General features: G+C 41.6%; 1 protein-coding gene and 2 long non-coding RNA genes across 4 annotated transcripts; 1 reads left to right on the forward strand and 2 right to left on the reverse strand.

Annotated features, from left to right (window-relative positions):
• Nucleotides 1-475: 475 nt before the first annotated feature.
• echdc2 (enoyl CoA hydratase domain containing 2) lies at nucleotides 476-9594 on the reverse strand. Its single transcript, XM_015971665.3, has 11 exons — nucleotides 9267-9594; nucleotides 8398-8465; nucleotides 8228-8315; nucleotides 8065-8151; nucleotides 7892-7984; nucleotides 5384-5440; nucleotides 5231-5293; nucleotides 5034-5158; nucleotides 2309-2359; nucleotides 2188-2235; nucleotides 476-736 (listed from the first exon to the last, which is right to left on the reverse strand). Exons 1-11 carry the CDS (start codon nucleotides 9481-9483, stop codon nucleotides 659-661), a joined length of 975 nt encoding a protein of 324 aa, XP_015827151.3. The 5' UTR covers nucleotides 9484-9594; the 3' UTR covers nucleotides 476-658.
• A 1921-nt stretch (nucleotides 9595-11515) lies between these two features.
• On the reverse strand, nucleotides 11516-12962 carry LOC139071436 (uncharacterized). The gene is made up of 3 exons (XR_011521318.1): nucleotides 12564-12962; nucleotides 12335-12402; nucleotides 11516-12164 (listed from the first exon to the last, which is right to left on the reverse strand). It is a non-coding gene; the product is annotated as an uncharacterized lncRNA (long non-coding RNA).
• Nucleotides 12963-14113: 1151 nt separating this feature from the next.
• LOC107393291 (uncharacterized) lies at nucleotides 14114-14695 on the forward strand. 2 transcript variants are annotated; one of them, XR_008566107.2, is made up of 3 exons: nucleotides 14114-14229; nucleotides 14380-14467; nucleotides 14586-14695. It is a non-coding gene; the product is annotated as an uncharacterized lncRNA (long non-coding RNA). The 2 variants fall into 2 exon arrangements; XR_011521295.1 differs by having other exon boundaries at nucleotides 14118-14229; nucleotides 14402-14467.
• The last annotated feature ends 6242 nt before the right edge of the window (nucleotides 14696-20937 follow it).

A 20937-nucleotide genomic window follows, 5' to 3' on the forward strand; every position in this document is an offset into this window, starting at 1 on the left:
TTATGGCGTTAGGTATCATCTGGTATTCATCCACTGGCCAGAAAACTCACCAAAGTCCTTGTTCAGCTCCAAAAATGCCCTTTTGTTCTTTTCTATGCAATCAATTCCATTTTCTCATTTCCAAACTGCTGTCAGACCCACTCTGATAAGACTTCAGCAAAGGAACAGGTACGAGGTGAGATGGTTAAATAAATATTAGAATAAATACGTCAGGCTGCAAAGCCACATAACGTTCTGATATCCATGTTTAATTCAGTGGTCTCACAGTGGATTATGTTTACTTACAAACATAACTCTGAATTAAGTTCAGTTTGATTTTATGTTTCCCCCGCAAGAACTTTATTAAAATGTGATTAGAACAAAAGTTTAGAAGCTGTATGTTTTCTGAGGCTGTGCCACATTGCTGCTCAGTCACATGTTTGAAGTTTGGGAATAAAGAATATATGATGCCAAAAACTGGAGACCACACTAGTCGCTTTCTTTAGATTTTTTATTAACTCACTTTTACAGACAATGCTTCCTAAAAAGTACAAAACCTATCTCCACAAAATATTTCCACATTAATTGTGTCACCCATTAAATAAAGCCTGATACTCCCAAAAGGCTGAACTCAGTTCATGTTTTTATTCTGGAACGCATGAAGACGCCAAGGCAAAGCTCACTCCCCGGTGTACCGTGGAGGTCTCTTCTCAATGAAAGCTGCCATCCCTTCCTGTCGATCTCGGGTTGGGATGACCTGGAAAGAGACGGCAGTGTGAGCACTGAGCAGGTTCATATTCTCATTGGATATGTTCCCAAATTCTACTCAGTGCATTAGTGCTCAGCGCATTTGACAGAAAACCTTTAGTTTCTGTTCAGAATCAAAATTTTCTGAGACTACAAAATACTCCCACAAATGCGGGCCATTGTTAAGATTTGATTTTCACACAAAAAATGGATTGTTCTAAAAAATCTATTCAAGCCCATGTTGCAAAAATGAGTACACCCCAATTAGTCTTAGGACAAAATCCACACTTAAGACTACAGAATTCAAATTAACAGGCATTCAACCACATGTGAGTCTAATGGTTCATTTAAAATGTGTCCAGCAGACGAACGATTATAAAAGGGCATTACTTAATAAAGAAATCCCTTCTCGTTTCATGCTGTCAGCAGTGGCTCCAGATGGAAGAGAAATGTGACAAAATCTCAGAAAAATAATTTCTTTACACAAATAAGGTGAGGGCTTCAAGAAGATCAGCAAAGCTTTATATACCAGCCAAAATATTGTAGCAAAGGCGAGCATCTTCTGATGAGAAGCGTTGAAGAAAAACTCCATGCAAGTTCACTGCAGTTAGCTAAAGCAGTAGAAAGCCAAACTGAAGGGACCATTTCCCGAGACACCATACAGCAGAGGAATGGCATGCATGGGTATCGTCCACGAAGGAAGCCTCTCCTGAAGCCCATTCACAAAAAAGCTCGCCTAGGATTAGCTAGGGCCCATGCTGACAGGGATGAAGACTGCTGGGACTCTGGAGCGAGGAGACAAAGATCACTGTTTATGGAACTAATGGTTTCAAAACTGTACGGCATCGTAAAGATGAGAATTTCAAAGGGAAATGCATGGTGCCTACAGTGAAGCACGGTGGTGGCGGTGTCCTTATGTGGGCTGCATGATCCAAAACACACATCTAATGCTACTGTTGCATTTCTGAAGAACAGGGTGAAGGTGATTGAATGGCCAAGTACGTCCCCTGATCTGAACCCAGTCAAACACCTGTGGGGAATTCTGAAGCAGCAAGATGAGCATCACTCTCATCCAGCATCCAGGCTCTAAAAGACGTTATTCTTGAAGAATGGAAAACGACAGATGTTGCAACATGTCTCCACCTTTTTCATTCCATGCCTAGAAGACTGGGTGCTGTCCTTGAAAATAATGGTGGTCATACAAAATAGTAGATGTAGTAGATTTTATTGTGGGATGTATTCATTTTTGCTTTAACCAATTTTAGTCAAACTGAATATTTTGTGATCCAACTTATATTATTAAACTTAATTTCATGTTATGGAGCTAAACGAGTGTTAAATAAAACCCAGCCTTGTTAAATTCTGGAAACTGTTCTTTTGTTCACTGAGCTAATGATAAAATTAATACTTTTTAAAGGGACTGGGCTCATTTATGCTGAGCACTGGAATAATTAGGCTTACCCGAGCATAACACATTCTCTCTATGGCCATCGCTGAGCTGATGTCAACCTGGAAGAGACAGTTATGATCACCTCTTTCATTGTGATGTGAAGATGTTTAAGAAAGAAAAATCCCAATCTACCTCCATTCCTCTGTTTATTGCCTCTTTTGCCATCCGCACAGCAACAGGAGCCTGAGCGACAAGCGGAAAGAGCTTTAGAGTTCAAAAATATTAAATAATCATGCTTTTCGGGGCATGTTGAGATTAAACTAGCTTTCTGATATAGCAACTGAAATATCTGATTTTATAAATGTATAATATTTATGCCCTGAGATGGACTGGCAACCTGTCCAGGGTGTACCCCGCCTGTTTGCCCGAAGACAGCTGGAGATAGGCACCAGCCTCCCCACGACTCTGCGTGGAAAAGCGATTCAAGAAAATGGATGGATGGGTAATATTTATGTCATTTTCTGCCTTTTTTAAAGGAAAGCTTTCCAGTTTTGGCTTGCTTTTAGCACCCCATAGTGTCCATTTGTGGAACTGAAACCAAAACCTACCATCTTGCTGTTGTGTTTGTCTTTTTAACAACTTAATCTAACAGCTGAAACATCTCCCAGCCTTCTTTAGTGTCTACAGGAGTGATTCATCACTAAATTATACAAATCAGCCAGGTTCATGATCTAAAACATGCAGGAAAAGTGTCTCTGAGCTCAGGCGATTCAGAAAACTCCTGATCTTGACTCTTGTTCGACTCCTATTGTGGTCGGACGTTCTTTTTATTCTTTTAGCTTCATCAGAAAAATGTTTTCTTTGTCTCTTCTGAGGCTCCACCGTGATAAACAAGTTACAATAACTTCTAACCAGATGTAGGAGGATCTTTTGTGACGTCAATGTTTGTGTTTCTTGCATTGCATCATGGTAGTGTGCTGCAAGAAACAACGTATTTGCCCGTAATTCAGTTGTTTTGCATGTTTGGAGGAGAATTTGGCGAAGCAGATGGATCATTCTTGCCTCGTGGTTTCCGGATCTGCTCGGGGTCCTGTCCCTGCCGATGACGTCATCACAATACAGTAATACTGCTCGACCAAAACATTGCATCTCTCTCTCAATTCTGTTGTTCCACATTTGTTTTGGAAAACGTTAAGCAGTTTTGTTATTAAATTCATGTTTCTTACTGCCTAAATGATTTTGAACATGATAATGTAAGTTCCGTAAGTCGCACATTCAGCCAATCATCTAGTGTGATGTCATCAACAGGCGCAGGGCCCCGAGCTGGCCAGAAAGAATCATGGCACCCCCCAAAGACACTAGACCAGGGGTTGGCAACCTGTTCCCATCAAAGAGCCATTATTACCCATTTCCCACAGTAAAGAAAACACTGGGAGCCACAGCAGCCACGGCGTTGTGGGCGGGGCCTACCCTCAGACAGCAGAGAGCTGTTCACAACAGGTTACAGCAGCCGGTACCGGTCACTCGTGTACGTCAAAGTTATCTTTCATAAGACGATAATCAATAAAATGATTTATATAAACAAGGATCCAGAAGTTGTAGCCCGTCTCTGCCTACAATATTTAGATATTTTTCTCCCTGTTGGTGGTTTTACTGAGCAGGTGCCACTTTTGTCATACGTTTCTTTTTAAAACATGTTTAGACTGTTCAGAATACAAATCCAGGCTCTGTCACGTTTGATTGTTGTAATTAAACTTTGTAGGTGGGGAAGGTACGAAAAGGATCCGATCATTTTGTTTTTCCCTCATTTACAGCGACGGAGATAACGGTGTAGTGCGCCTGGCTCTGGTGTTAATCAAGTTAAATTATATCTCTTTGCAAAAATTTTCACAAGAAAACAGAACAGTTAAAAGCAGGACTTGTTTTGTGTTGACCGGACAGTTCCCGTATTTGACCGTTTATTTTGACGGAGAAAGAATAGAAAGAATTACCCCGACGCATGCAGACGAACTGACACTTTATTCGTTACGCACATCACAGATGTAGCTAAATCACCCAAGAAATGATTCCCATCTGAACATCTGAGCTGAACACTGCTCAGCGCAGCTCACTGTCAGCGCGTACGTACGGCGCACAGCGAGCTGAAGATGTGGAGAGGGGCTTGGAGCACGTTGCAGAACCAAAGCGCATGCGGGAAGATTCCTCCGACTGAAGCGAGACTTGTCACTTAGAACATGTTCCCTGATTATGAAACTTTGGCTGAATAGTGCTTGTTCCTGTCTCCAATGTGGCGACACATCCAGGAGCCGTCTGAGGAGAATCCCAGAATCTCACCTCCTCTTCAGCTCAGGAAGCGCCTATGATTACGCACAAGCGTGACGCGTCAACCCGGTCACACAGTAGACCGGGTTGGACCTGTTCAGGTTTACGCAGACAATCTTTACATTTAGAATTGGCATACAGATGTAAAATTAATGCAGTAAAATATAAAGCATTTTAATTAAATATCCATTCATTATTTTACAAGCACAGAGAGCCACATCAGATGGATGGAAGAGCCGCATGCGGCTCCAGAGCCGCGGGTTGCCGACCCCCGCGCTAGATCCACACCCTATGTACTTTAGACCCCCATTTTTACGGTTATATGTTATGAAACCGCCTATATTTTTCAACAACTGCATTTTATGCATTTTCAGCAACAATTCGATGAATTTTTCCAGAGATTAAAAGGAAAAAATACTGATTGTCTCTACATATTTTGTAAACTATTTAAAAAAAAAACTGAAAATGTGTCTAAGGGGATCCAAATGTTGGCTAAGCAGAATAATTTGGGTGCTGCAGGAGTGAAAGATAAGTAGGATGGATAAAGGAGGAACACAAACATGGAGGTGGGAAATTACAGGGGCTGAATTCAAACCTGGGGCAGGATCTCTCTGGCCAGAGCGAGTGCCTCTCTGTAGGCAGCATCTCCAGTCTGGGTCTGTTCTACAGCTCTGTTTACCAATCCCATCTCCAGAGCCGTCTGCCCTCCTACACGCCTACCTGGAAACACAGAAACCCACCATGGGTCTCCAGTAACATGTGCTCATTTGAACACCTTTTTCGTTAGTCCACCTGTGAAAATGAGCTCCTTGGCCAGAGTGGGGCCGACCATCCGCGGCAGCCGCTGACTGCCCCCTGCAGGACAGAATGTCTCATGGTTAACCTCTCACAACTCTGTAGACGATGGAGGAAAGAGGTCATCAGAGTGACCTCTGATGGTCTTACCCGCTCCTGGGAGCAGCCCCCGTGTTGTCTCAATCAGCCCCATCTGTGCAGAATAAGCTGAAAGGCACGTGCACGCACACACACACACACACACACACACACACACACACACACACATAGAGGACAGCTGAAGGTCTGTGCTGCTGAGAGTCATCAAGCTGGCACAGGAGCAAAGTCTGACTGATGCTTCTGTCAAACAAACACCTGCTCACCTGGTGCAGCCATGCCTGACCAATCAGAGAGCTGCCCCGACTAACACAAGCAACATGTTGATTTATACACAAACATCTGGGCAGATAGCTAGCCAGAAGATCATTTAGACAAATATTAATCTGGAAGTGTGTTTCTATGTGATCTGATCCAGCAGATTAAAAATGTTCAGTGTCTAGAACAGCCTCTGTTTGGAGAAATTGTGTTTACATCCTTCAAGATTCAGCTTAAAACACAAATTTAGTAGAAATGATGGATTAGGGACGTTGGACTGGAGCCCTGCGGATGGAGGGAAACACGTGATAACAATGTTGTATTATTTTTAGGAAACAAATTGTTATCCCTTCCTAGTATCTTTATATCACTTCAGTGAATATGTGGACATGCTGCAGTAACAAGAAGCCATTAATATGGTTAACTCATTCACTGCCATTGACGACAAAAGTCGTCATTTTAAATCCAAACGTTCACTGCCAATGACAACTAAAGTTGTCATTTGCATTTTTTTACTGTGTGGGCGTCGGACGAGCCCCCACACTGTGAGAACAACCATCCCAGCTCTAAAGCCGATCTTCATCCGCGTACGTCACACGTCACGTGATCAGGATGCAGAAAATTCATGCGTTAGGAGATTGTTTTGGGCCACTGCTGTAAAAAAAAGTGAGGCGCGAACAGGAAAAGCTTCTGACTATCACAATTCGACAACGGATTAAGAAAGAACGGGTAACGCTCAAAATGCACAGATTCTTCCTGATGTAAGCGGTGAGTCTACGCTTTGTTTTGGTTTTTTTGGCGTTGACATCATCCTAGCGCGCAACGCGACTCTTCAAAAAACAGTGAAAACGCTGAAAAACACTGGCAGCGATGGGTTTTTCTGATCAGGAAACGGCTGGCGGTGAATGAGTTAAGCACAACAATGGAGTTGCTAAAAGCTTTTTTCATCACAACTGTGCCGCCCCTTTAAGGCAGTCATGTAAATTTAGCTCTGTGTGTTTGTGCGCACGCATGTGCGTGCGTGCGTATGTAATTTGTACAGGGTACTTGCCATAGTTATTCTCAACTGGAGATGACCGTTAAGCTAACTGTTATGTTTTCTGCATATTGGTTCATCTTTTCTTGCTAAGCCTGAAAGAGCACATGCCTGCAAGTCATATAAGTTTGTTCTGTTGAGCGTATTTATTATAGTTTTATGTAACAGTTGTGGAAGTTTTTATCTCTAATAAAAACGGTTGCGATGCTAATGCGTTAGCCCGTCTATGGTATTTTACATATATTCTTAGCATTGAGCTAACCGCTAGGTTCTTGGGGGAAAAACTTGTGATTGTTTTATTATATCTTTATGGTTTACACATAAAGTACATGAAAGTTTATTATTAAGTGTTTATTAATATAAAATACATATAAATACATCACAAATGTTATGTAACATTATTCATTTATTGTTTTCCTGTATTGCAGTTTTACAGTGCCTTCTACAGTAAATATCTAAAACGTCCCTGCTGACTCCTGGATGTTTATCGTGGACCTGTTAAGCTATCTGCCAAGCTAGAACCCAGCTTCATCGTCTAGTGAGGGCAGAATACTGAAAGAAAAACAAAAATTATGTTTGAACAACTTAAATATTTGTTTTTTCTTCATATCACTGATAATTAAGAAATTTAGAGAAAATTAATCTACAATTATTTTAATTAAAAAATTCTAATAATTTACGAATTATGTTTTTTCAGTAATAAAAGCATAGTTATATGTTTGGTGGTGATGCTGGTGGTTATAAATAACTATAAAAATTCTTGTAAATTACCTAAATTGATTGGAGAGAAGTTATTTTTTTAAACAGCATAACATGCATTTAGGACATTTGTGTCATTTTAGGACAGCAGCAAAACTCTTGGGTCTTGGCTGTGCTTGGACTAGCTGTTAGCCCCTCAGTCCTGTACATTATAAACTCGTGAAGGTGTCTAGAATAGATGAAATTGTAATTATTTACATATTTTCAACAACAAAGCTGCTAAAAATGTCTCCTAAATGCCTGCATTCTAGTTACATCCAGATGGTGAAACGTTTTTAAACAAAACTGTTCTGATCCCCACTGATGTAACATAGAACCTGTCTGTGTGAAGCTGCTCTCCTGTTCAGACTAAAGACTCCGACCTGATGTGTCTGGGTTAGTGACAGCTGTAAAAACACAACATGATGTCCCCTTTCTAACGGAGTAAGTATAATCAGGTGAAATAAAATAAAAAGATTCCACTGAGGTGTGATGCAGTCTGTTCTAGGTCAGGGCTGATGGGTACGCACAGGCAGTACGGAGGTCACAGGCCAGAGCCAGCTCAAGGCCGCCTCCCAAGGCGACGCCGTCCATCGCTGCTATTGTCGGTGTGGGAAACAATGCTGTTAAGGAATTTGAGATAAATCTATGAGACAAGCACTAAAACCACGATTCAATAATAATGGTTTAGTTAAACCATTACCTATTTGAGTCATGAGGGAGCGCAAGCCATGAACAAACAGATCGGACTCAGTGTTATTCATTAGAGCTCTCTCTTTCAGGTCAGCACCTTAAAAAAACACACACACACATAAACACCTGAGCGAGTTCTGTGGAAACTTTCTCACACACATCTCACCACTCACCTGCACAGAAGACCCCAGGTACTGAACTCCTGAAGATAACCACCCGAACTGCTGAGTCACTGGACAGACTGGAAACCAGCTCCCTCATCTGCACATGTGCATACACACATTCACTCTGTGTGTGTGTGTGTGTGTGTGTGTGTGTGTGTGTGTGTTAGACCTATACTGACCTGTGACACAAACATGTGGCCCAGAGAGTTTCTTGCTTTGTGTCGGCACATCAACACCTCTACTATCCCTGAGAGAATGAAGAAAAAGACGTGTGGAAGAAAGAAAAGCAGCAACAAGAAAAGATGCACATCTAATCTTATATTTATGTTTTACCTGTTGATTAACCAAACAACTGAAAATGGCAGAAAAATACCAAACAAATGAAAAAAAATTACTAAATCAAATTTTTATCAAAATGCTGAAAAAGAAAACCTTCCAGATCCTTCTTTCCTTTTAGGCCCATGCCTTTTTAATTATTCCATTTTAAAAACATTTTTGTGATTTCGAGTAATTATGAAACTAACAGTCTATTCATGAAATAGTATTTAGGAGCTCCTATAGAAAAAAATTGTTTGGGTCCCTTTCTGCCTAGTATAGATATCTCTGTTTATCCTAATGATGATATAATAAAAGAAAAATATAAATAAAAAAATTTTAAAATTACAACAGAAATTTCTAATTATAATATAGATTACCCCTAGTTTTACTAACTTTATTTTTAGTGTAAGTGACCTTTTTATTTATTCAATCATTTGCAAAAACAAACTTTGTCAGACTGTCATGAAAATGTTTAGAAATTTAAATAAAATCAGGTCACTGAAAGCAAGAGCACACTGGTGATTTGAAAAGTATTATATGTTATTAAAACAGCTTCTAAGATCTGTAGATGCTGGGGTTATTTGATGATTTTCCAGTGAAAAACGAGCAGTTTCTAATAATAATCTGGAATAGCTCAAGGTTTGAAGTTGAGCACATTCTCAGCTTTCTATCGAGCTCATGACTGAAGATTTCACATATTTGAGCAGCTTTGCTCTCCGTGTGTTCCCACCTTCGTCCTGACCCTCTAAACGCTGTAAATCCACCTCCGTGGGATCCACCGCCCGAGTGTGCTGTCCGCGGGTGTCCGGGCGACTGTAGACCGTCAGAGGGCGACCGCTCCCGGCTAGGAGTCGCGCTCCGTCCCGGTGGATCACGTTAGTCAGTCGGTGCGCTCCCCGCAGAGGAAGCCACGATGAGCACCTCATCCTACAAAGAAGAGTTGTCATTGCTGTTATTTTGCTGTTTTGACCCAGAGGTGAGGGGCTGTTATTGTTAAAGAGCTGGTGAAAGAGTGCAGGAAGTTTGGCTGTAGGTCTTTTCCTGCAAGAGGAGGGACTTAAAAGCCAAGGGCGCCCCCAAGGGGTGGCCAGGGGTGGCCTTGGCCACCCCTAGAAAATTGCTGGTGATTTTCTGGTGCATCTGATGCAAAGAAAATAACGATGAATCCATGCCATCCAGCATGAACTAATAACCCTACATCCCTCGTGCAGCAGGCTGAGCAGCCTCAAAGACACAAGACTGTGTCTTTCAAAGCTCACGAGGCCATCAGACTCACCAGGTCACTTCATTTCATTAAGATGTCATACCCTTATTAATGATTATTATTTTTTATTTAAATGTTTTTTTCTAGTCTGACTAATACTTTTCATCCCATTGTTTCTCATAATTTTTTATTTTATTATTTCATACCATAATCCCTCCCTCTAACACACACACACACCGTCCTCCAGCCTGTTGTACCTCTGTTATGTTGTTGAGGTAAGGTTTTCCATCGGGCTGCTTCAGTCTACTCTGACCATGATTTATTCAGCAGTTATGCAATCACACACTTAGCTCCCAAGGCAAAACCGTTTGAGATGAGACTGTGTCCATGTGCATCTGCTCACCTACTCACCAACCTGTCACAATCAATCTTAAAATCAGTTTTCCTGCTGCCTGGCCCTGTTCATGCCTCCTAACTCAGTTCTCCAGACTTTTATGAATCACATGATTTTTGTAATTATTGTGTAAATTAATGAGTGGTGAAGAGCATGCAGGGTGGCTGTTTACTGCAGAGCGTAAGATCACAAGGGAGACATGTTTCTCCTATAAACACTTATTAAAATCTGATCAGATAAAAACAGATAAAGGTAAAAGTTGTCTTGTGTGTATAACAGAGCTAGATGTCCTGATGCAGGCAGTGAATTTTCACAAACTGGACACATTTCAGGATGATGACGAACAGGCCAATGTTAGGCAATGTTCCATGCAACGAGGACCTGAAAATTCCTGTTAGTTGCAATATTTTCTGGTCTGAGCTCCCTACAAAAGACGCCTGCATGTTCGAAGACGAGAACTCGCATGCGTGTTGCAACACCAGATGGAAATGACGGTTCAGGTAAAAACAGGTTTACATTTTTACAACTTGCGAAAAAAAATTACTTTAAATTTGAACGTTTAAGACATAGTTTGATCAATAGCGCATTAGTGATTTTTTTCTGAAACACTTTTATATAAAATTAAGCATTATTGGCAGTGGGGGAAGACGTCATGGACGCAAAATATTTTTTATATAATTTTTAATGGGCTACATGTAAGCCTTTTGGCCAAAATAAACGTAACAATAGGCTTTTACCTTAAATCCTCGAATATTGGCCTGTATTCAATTAACGGCCGGGTATCATATTTTGGCCGGTGTCAGAGTCGGCGGAGGTGAATAATGGCCGGTATTTTATTGTGGCCGGGTGGAATGTGGTAACAAACAAGTACCACAGGAGGGCGGTTGTGTCATCCGTCTCACTTTTGATTTGCCAGTGACAGACCGCGAGGGTAACTTTAACCGTGCGGAGACGAAGAGGAGGCGAAAATTTGATATCAAGTTCAAAGAGAACGTGCTGATTATGCTGCAGAACACTCTGGGGAGCAGTAGGGGTTGTATGAACTAGTCACTAGTCGACTTCACTATAATGACTTGTTAAGCCTGTCATCGACTGGTCGCTGTCACGTGATAATGACCGGCAAGATGCAGTCCACGGAAAAGACAGCAGCCTGCTGTCAGCAGGTGACAAGCTCCTGCGTGTCGGGGGGGGGGCAAGAGCGGAGTGCCAGAGCGTCGGTACTGACGCCCGCCGTAAAACAGACATTTAACCAAATTGTGACTTTTACCCTCTTGCAATTTAACCTTCCCCTCACCCCATCCTAACCTTAACCAGCTTACGCATGCAAAGCTCTGATTTTTGACGCGCTCCAGACATCTGCGTCCTGAGCACAGCCACAGTCAGGGCCGGAGTGGGACACATTTTCAGCCCTGGAGTTTCAGACCCCAGACCGGCCCACTTAATGAATTATTATTAAAATCATGTTAGAACTTTATATGTATAGTCTACAAAAGCACACTACTCGGTAAAGCCTTGTAATTCAGTGCAAGAAAGAGTTGCTTTACAATGTAGGTTTATTTGAACATCAGTGCACATCTCCAACATTGTTCTTTACAACACATTCTCTAACAATATAACAATCTACATTCTGTTCAAACAGCTGTTCTGAGATTTTCAAACCTTTAAAATGAAATGACTCAGCACTCCCTTTCACACTTTTTCCAGTTTCCCTATACTCACCTGCACACAATTAAAATAATCATCTGTAAAGCTTTAGCACATTTGATATGGAAAACACATTTTTTGTAACCAATTAAAATATTTTCTATGGCAAAATATGCAGGCTTATTTCATTTTACTTTCATTCTAATAACTATCTGTTGTGGGCTTTGTGCATTTACTAATAAAAATACAACAGGTCACTACTATTATTTGGACATTAAAATTATTATAATGAAACTAATGTTTGCTTGTTTGCACATGAGTTGGCTCACCTTCTATCCCAACAGGAGCAAAACCCTCACTGCTGGCTCCTGGCTCTTCTTCTGACACTACATTGTGTGAAAATTGTCACAATTCAGCATTCATTTTCCTTTTTACACGCTTTCTGATCAATGCTGAATCATCTAGCATTTTAGGACACTTTCATATAGAGCCAGGATAGTTTTCATCATATAAATTTTAATAATATTCAGTTCACTGACTCAATAAGTAATCCTACCTGTACATGTCCACTCTGGAATGGTGGGTTTCTGCCTGGTGCTTATTAGGCCTACTGGATCTTGTGGGCTACAAGACAGTTTGGTGGCATCAGTCACATCATACTGTTGAATACTGTTGACTATATTACATAACGTTATGTCATGACGCCATATAATTCATTATTGATGCTTAATTAACTTGAATGGTGATTTGCAGCCGGTAAAGTTTAACATCTTGACTTGCCTTACCCGTTTTATCTTCATTTGAAGTTAAAGACCGCAAGCTTGTTTGAGAAAAAAAGGTGCTCATTTTTGCACATTTAGCTGCATCTGTTTCCAGCGCTTTCCTCTTTTTAATTCTTGCCTTCTCCGCGCCACCCTTGCTCTTTCTACTTTCCATCTTTCCGTCAACTGCGAGGTCACGTGGTGCGCACAGGCGCATATTGGGCAAAAAGAAAAAAAAACGAGCTGCAGCCTGCAGGTAGAGACAGCCGGGAGGAGCGTATGAGATCAGCCCGGCGGCCTCAGTGCCATGACTGAACACCGGCACCAAAAAATAAAAATAAAATGATAAAAAACAAAAACGAGAGCACCGGCCCATGCGGCCCAAACATCGCGCGGCCCACCGGGAATTCTCCAGACCCTCCCGATTAGCAGTAACATTATCAAATCAGGTGTCACCACCTCAAAAACTAATTTAACACGCGATCGTTCATGTCGGCTCATTTCCTTTTATGTTTTCTGTCTTTTATTTGCGCCTGATGCGTTTTGCTGCTGTGGAGCGGGGCGCATCACCTTGTCCTCCGGTGACGCACCGATCACTGATGCGGCCGCCAAGCAGCGGGCACTCCGCTGTTTTTGCGGTCGGTAGATCTTTTAGAACTGCAGTTCAAAGGTAACTCATGAGGTGAATATATATGAACGCAGGTAGCAGTTTTTCTTTAGGACTGAGAGGAGATGCAGGAAGATAATAAACAGACAAGACAGAAAAATAGTCAAATAAAAACAAGTTAGTTTTTGTACCTGGTGGTTGCAACAAACAGACACCATTGAAGGTAATCAGAAGTGAGGAACAGAAAATGAAATAATTATTTTAATGTTTAGAGCAGCAGGAACTCCGAGAGGCTGCAGGTGCATCAGTGAGTTTGCGGCCGCTGCGCGGGGGGAGGGGGGGGGTGTTAAGACACCTTACAGCTTTCCACTCAGAGAGCAGGTGAATATGAGTGAAGATTATTGCATGACAACAAAATAAAATTAATTTTAACTGCTGTGCATGAAGTCATGTTTTTGTGTGTCTTGATTAAGGACAATGACGGCATGGACCAACACAACGTGGTCACCACAACCAGAGATGTTGGGATCCTGAGTAAAGACATGACTTATGACAGGCTTGTGGTAAGGACATGCAAAGGACCAAGAAACAACTTATCTTATTTAACCTGCTTAACCAGAATAATTCTGTTAAGCATCTAAATGGTTTTTGATCTAATTTTAGGAAAGGGCTCAGCAAGCTGAAGACCAAAGAAGAGTCAGCTGTATCTTATATCATTTATCACTCAGGATAAAGGCCTATTGCAACATCTGGAAGTGAGTTTTAAATTTATAATTAAATTTGCACACTGTGACTAATTTCAGTCAAAACATGACTCATGAATTATTTAAGTGAAACATTTTCTGCTAACCTAGTGTTTGGACATTTACTTTGAGCATCCTCCAAAAATATCTCTATTTACAGGCAATCATCGCAGGAAAAGTGTCATCCACCTGGGCTTCATCAAAGGGCAGGGTGGACATTTTCTTTGAGGAGGATGAGCAGCTGGAGAGAGTGATGGGCTTCTTGACGAGCCTGGTTGAAGCACAGACAACCAGATGTCACAATCAAGTGGCATTCATGATGGATGTGCTTCTGCCAGAGGTACGTTCTGAAAATGTTTATGTATCACATGAAAATATTTTGTAGCATTACTGTTGTCAGTCTATAACTCATGGTTAATATCTTGTTACCTGCAACATGACAGACTAATGTCTACATGAAAGATGTCCTTTTGTTCACTTCATTACTCAGGCAACCATCCATGCGCTTTCAGCTGTCCATGAATGTTGACGGACAAAGCCACAGAAATGTACGGCAGTGGGCTGCAGTATGACTGGAGGTATTCTACAAACTCAAGAGCAGTGCTAATGCCTATATGTATTGTTTTCACATTTTTATGACAGCCTCTAGGTGTGAATGTCATTTTTACTAATTGCTATTTATCTCTGTCTCATTAGTGAGAGGCAGCTGATGTCCTATGCCATGGAAAAAAACATGAGCAAGGAGGCTAAACAGAAACTGTTCATATACACGGAGAAATTCAGAAAAGCTCTGGACTCATCTGAATTTTTGAAGAGGCTGTAGCATTGTGTTGGCATTTTTGGAAGGTATTTGTAAGGCCAATAAAAGCTGTTCCTGTCTGAACTTTTTTTCTAAAGCAAAACTTTTCTACTTTTGTGTTTGAATTGTATACTTAATTCAAAATATTTTAGTAATTTCTAAATCAATACATTTGTGTCAAAGGGCCAGCAATTATTCCTGTTAACAGAATATATGAAATACATGTATACACATGTAAATATGCCTAAAAATTACACATCAGCAGCTTTTCACTGTAAAGAAGCAATAAAAAATCATAAATAGTAACATAAATATTAACTACTCACTCGTATGAACTTAGACCCACTGTTAGTGCCTGTAATAACAAATGGTTGAAAGTTAAATGTTGCTGTAGGAGGCGTGCTCCCAAAAATGGAGGCTAATGGGCTTAAAGGGTTAATTAAAACGATTACCACTAATTACTTTTTCTGATATTTTATTTTATTGCATTTAAAATAAACACTTGCACATCCATTACTCACCTGCTAACTTAAATAAGCATAGGTATGTTGTGCCTATTGTCCGGCAACTGATTATTTGTTGGTGGTATCAGTGTTTTATAATCCCACTGGGGATGGCCATAAAGTGTGTATGCAAGAAAAAAAATCCATACATTCATATTTAAATCAGACAGTTAACACTAACCACTCATGACCCAAAACAACTGGCGACTGGGGAGAAGGAAAATATAGAAACTCAAGGTCTCATGATGGTTACCAGAGATTTGCATATTAATTGGAACTGTGCGATGTGTTATGTTGTCAGAGAGCAGCCATCCAACGAGGAAGCGCGTATGGGGGTAGACAGAGGAATGGTGGGAATGTTGAGCTGTTGAACAACAGTTTGGTCCAGGACACTCCTCTCATATCCAGAGTCCACCAGCGCCTGAGTTGAAACTGTCTGTTGGTTGTAGGAGACAGAACAGGTTAAGCTGCACCGGGAATTCAGGTTTCCAGGAACTCCACCCATCAGTAATCCCGGTCCTACTGATGGGCCCTGGCTTTTGGTCGAACCGGACAATCCTGCAGCATGTGACTCGGCTGACCGCAGTAAAGGCAGAGGCCTAAGGAGCGACGTCTAGCCTTCTCCTCAGGGGTTAAACGTCCTCGACCTGTCTGCATAGGTTCCTCGGGATGAACCAGAGAGGGATGAGGTTGACGTTGTGGAGCAGAATCAGGAAATGGTCTGAGAGTATGTGTCTTGTGTCTCTCCTTTAGGCGCTTTTCAATATTGGCGGCTAACTGGACCAGAGACTCTAGGTTCTCTGGTTCTTGGCAAAACCAGATGTGACCAGTTTGGGGGTGAAAATTGATGCTGGACTTAAATTTGATGCTCACATCAACTCTGTGATCCAGTCCAGTTTCTTTCACCTGAGACGCCTTGCAAAAATCAAGCCCATGCTGTCAAGAGCCCACCTGGAGTGGGTACTGCATGCTTTTGTAATTTCTAGGCTTGATTACTGCAGCTCTCTCTATGCAGGGTTGTGTCAGTCATCACTGTGTCGCCTACAGGTTGTGCAGAACAGCGCAGCCAGGTTCCTGACCGGGACCAGGAAACGGGACCACATAAGTCCGGTTCTGACCTCCCTGCACTGGCTTCCGGTTTGCTATCGTTCACACTTCAGACTCCTCGTCTTTGTTTATCATTTCTTCCAGGGTGGTGGTCCCCCCTATCTAGCCACGCTCCTGAACAGACATTCCCCATCATGCGCTCTGCGCTCCTCTGACCAAGGCCTGCTCGTTGTCCCTCGTTCTAGGTGTCGTACTCGTGGGGACCGGGCTTTCTCAGTCCTAGCACCGTCACTCTGGAACCAGTTGCCACCCTCAGTTAGGCAGTCCCCATCTCTGCCAGTCTTCAAGAGTCGCCTAAAAACACACCTCCTCCGCTTGGCGTTTCCTGAACATGTTTGAATTTGGCCCTCTTTTATGTTGATTTTATCTCACAGTTTTCATTGGTTAACTTTTTCCCTTGTTTTACACATTTGTCTTCTTCTAGAATGTTTCACCTTTTTTGTAAATTGTAATCTGTAATTTGAATTGCTTTTATTTTCTGATGTATTCACTTTATTTAACTTTGTACTGTACCATGTTCAGCGCCTTGGGCTTCCTGACAGGGTTGCGGAAGGCGCTTTATAAATAAAGCTTTGATTTGATTGATTTGATTTGGTCCTTAATCCTATCGTTAAGGGCATGAGAAAAAGCGGCTCTAAGGGAAGGTTCATCTAGTGTGGAAAGGGAGGCAAGGGTACGAAAATCGATGGCAAATTCTACCACCAACTGTCAACCCTGCTGGAGACTCCAGATTTGTTTGGCGATTTCGGCTGGGGATTCAGACTGATCAAAAATTTGTTTAAACTCAGCTAGGAATGCTGCAAACGGTCCCTGAAGAAAAGTTGGTTGCGACTCCTAGCCTCGGCCCACTGTAGGGCTCGACCACGTAACAGACTGACGATATAGGAAATCTTAACTGCATCATTTACAAACATATCAGGTGATCTATTGAAAGCCAATTCACAAATTAACAAAAAACAACGGCATTTTCCAGGTTCACCGGCGAATGTTTCTGGTTGAGGTGGTTGCGTAACCCGGAAACCGATCCCGTGATGCTGAACAGGAAGTGGAGCCGGCGATGAAGCTACAGAGACAGCGGCAGGAGACGGTGTAAGTTTCTCGTTTACCTGATGGATAGCGGAATCGAGCTGGAATAAACGCTGGTTAACGAGTGACAATTGATCGAGGGCGGAATGAATGGATCCTTCATGCTGTGATAATGTATTTGCTAGGACTGCAGGGAGTGATTCTTCAATGGGGTGTTCGTTTGGCCGGTTGATTCTGTCATATTGTGGGTAATGGATTTCACCCAGGACGTGAAGAATCAAAGGAGAGGAGAGGTAAGTACAAAAATATAAAGTGATTTATTTACAATGTGAAACAGAAGAGGTAAAACTAGAACTAAAGACGCTGCTTCTATGATCAGGAACAGGGGAGTACCGGAATCTACGGAGATAAAAAGAACAGGAGGTGAGCGAGGCCAGAACCAGAGAACCAGGACTACGAGAGTATGTAACTGAGAGTTCTTACGGTCAGACACCAGGACTAGAGCGGAGGCGAACAGGGAGAGGTTAGTCCGGGTGTGATGGTTCAGAGCGTGGGTTGGCGGGCAGACGTGGAGAGAGGAGATCAGAGGATCCTTGAGCGGCGAGACGTGAGGACAACTCCAGGCAAGGTAGGTGGTGCAGGAACAGGATACTAAGGCCTAGTCCACACGTAGCCAGGTTATTTAAAAGACGAATATCCGCCCCTCCAAAAACTTGCATCCACACCACCTCATTTTTTTTGAAAAAACTGTCCACACGTACCCGGATAAATACGTTGTTAAGGACATGCCAGACCTGTAGGCGGCAGTAATTCCCTCGTTCTTAACCTCGTCCTTCGTCTGTGGTCTTCCGCAAGAAGCAGTAATTCCGCTTGCAAAAACAAACGAACAAAAAGCGCTTGGACAATTGATAAAGCGAGCGCAGCTCTGAGGGCATCCATGCTGTCGGCTAGTGTAAACACAGGTCGCACACGTGATGTCAGCATTTTTTTGTCGCGGAAAGTGACGTTGCGGACCTTAAAACTCCGGTTTTGTCTGTCCACACGCAGACACCCAAAACGGAGAAAACGCAGATCTTCACTTTGGCCGGAGATTTTAAAAAGATCCGTTTTCGTGTGAAAAACTCAGTTTTCGTGTGGATGACAGGCCAAAACGTAGAAAAATATCTACGTTTTGGCAGATCCCCGGCTACGTGTGGACAGGACCTAAAACAGGATACAAATTCATTAATTCAGGATCATAAGGAAACAGGCTGATTCAGAGGCTAGAGGCTACCCATGTGAGAGTATCAACCGGCGCTGGAGTTGAGTCACACCGCTCCTTAAATCCTCTGCACCTCAATTAGTGGAACTCCAAACAGCTGTGCAGTCTGCCGCGCCCACCTGTAACACAAAACTGAACAACACTTCACCAGAAGGTGGAGGCAAACCGTGACAATCTGATTGGTTCATATTTTGATCCAAACATCCGGTGGTAGAACATGAAATGTTAGTTGGTCACATGGTTTTTATATATTGTCTGGTTTCATTTAAAAAGCACTGAGAGAAAGGTTTTGCATTAGAAAATTTCGACTTATGTATATGAAATTTAGCTAATAATATCAATAAATTAATCAAATAAAATTCAAACCATACAACATTCTCAAAATTTGAAAGCTGTCAAAACCATAAACTTATGTTCCCTGTTCAATATCATGTGATTCTTTGTTAGACTGTTTTGTTTTCCCATAGAAACCCCCGACATTGTGCTTGCTATTTCTTTGTTGTTGTATTATGTGCTTTGTCAATAAAGCGTATTCAAGGAGAAAAAAAAGATAGTTGGTCACATGTATTCTGTAAATCATGTAACGTTGATGATGACAACAATATAGGCCACAAAGAAATGTGTTTTGTGTTCTTTTGTCACGTTTCCTATGAGCACGCTAAACCTTCAGCTGATAACCTTTACTTATTATTACAGTCATGTTTTCATATAGAATATATGATATCCACAAGCACGTGAGGATGTGTTTCAGCTGCTAACAGGCACCAGAATTAAAATAAATAATTAAACAAGTATGAACTCTAACGGGATATCTTCACCCATCGTCACCCCCGAGCTACACATGTAGGGAAATCTGTCCGACTTAAATGCCGGCTTTCAGCCACTCCCCCTGCTCCTTCCGTCTGCTCTCGTCTGTTTTCCAGGCGAGGTGCAGCTCAACTCGAACACGGACCAAGAACAAGAATTTCTTTCTCATTACAAAACTCCTGTAACCCCTAAAGAATTTGCTATTGTTTTCGACGCTATTCCATCTGGTGTTATTATGCTTTTCAAAAGTTATACCACCCCACCATCTAACACGACCCCTTTGCCTGATCCAAGTGACACATTTATAGGCAAACTTTGTTTTCTATCGAGATTACGGCCAAATAAGCAAATTTCACTCCCTTTTTCTAGCTGATTGTGTTTCTGTACCACATGTTCTCCCTAAATGGAATTCATTTGTTCAACATGTGTCGTGGGAAAAAGTATGGACTCTTCCTGACAGATACTTGCTTACAAACAAAGTCAAAGAAGTCACATTCAAACTCCTTCATCGCTATTATTCTGTTAAAACATTCCTGAGGAGATTCATTAAAGACTTTGATGTATCCTGTACTTTCTGCAAGGAGCACCCAGAAACCACTTGTTCTGGACTTGTGAACACACTCAGAAACTATGGCAAGGCGTCTATAGATTTATATTGGACCATATCCATGAGACCTTTGTATTACATTTTCATAATGTTCTGTTTGGATTTCTAGACTATCAGAGGGATTTGGAAAATGAACTGTTCATATTTAATCTTATCATATTGCTGACCAACTTTTACATCCATAAATGTAAAGTGTTAAAAATAAGACCTTCCTTTTGTGTCTTGAAAAAGGAACTTAAGCTTTATTTGAAAACAATCTCCACCTCGAACAATAACAAAGCCATTAAGACACTAAGTCTCTGCTCGAAATTTCAAATCTTTCCATAATTCATACTCTGTTGCATGACTCGTATTGTTTCCTGTTTCGATCATCATTCTCATATGTTTCATAACTTGTATGCAGTAACCCCTGGCGTTGAATATGTTGGTATGTTTTTGTTATATTTCTACTGTTTCCGTGTACTTCATAGTGGACATTGAATCAGTTGTGTATCTTGACTGTATTGTTAACGAACCAATATTCTAAATAAAAAAATAAAATAAAATAAAAACGGCCGTTGCTTCCTCTTTTCTACACATGAACCTTTGACCTGACTGTGGCACACATAGATATCATATATATTAGCCAGATCCCTCACCCGTGCTGTTTGTCAATTGACCCTGACGTCCGTACGTGGCAGCCATCTTACTTCGGACAGCTGCCCTCCTCTAACACTGGTGTTCAGTGGTGCATGCACTGTTAAAACAACTCTTAACTTTCTCAATTTTCAACCGATTTTCATACGGTTTAATTTTTTTAGAAACATTAGAGTCGTGGCTATGAAATATGTTAGTTTTAGCATGAAACTCCCCTTATTTCACTCCACTTTCCAGCCGTTTTCCCCTATCCTGTCAATTTTCCATAGACTTACCGTTTTAATGTCAACAAGATCTGCTTC

This window comes from Nothobranchius furzeri, chromosome 8 (genome assembly GCF_043380555.1).
Source record: "Nothobranchius furzeri strain GRZ-AD chromosome 8, NfurGRZ-RIMD1, whole genome shotgun sequence".
In the NCBI taxonomy this organism is placed as follows: domain Eukaryota; kingdom Metazoa; phylum Chordata; class Actinopteri; order Cyprinodontiformes; family Nothobranchiidae; genus Nothobranchius; species Nothobranchius furzeri.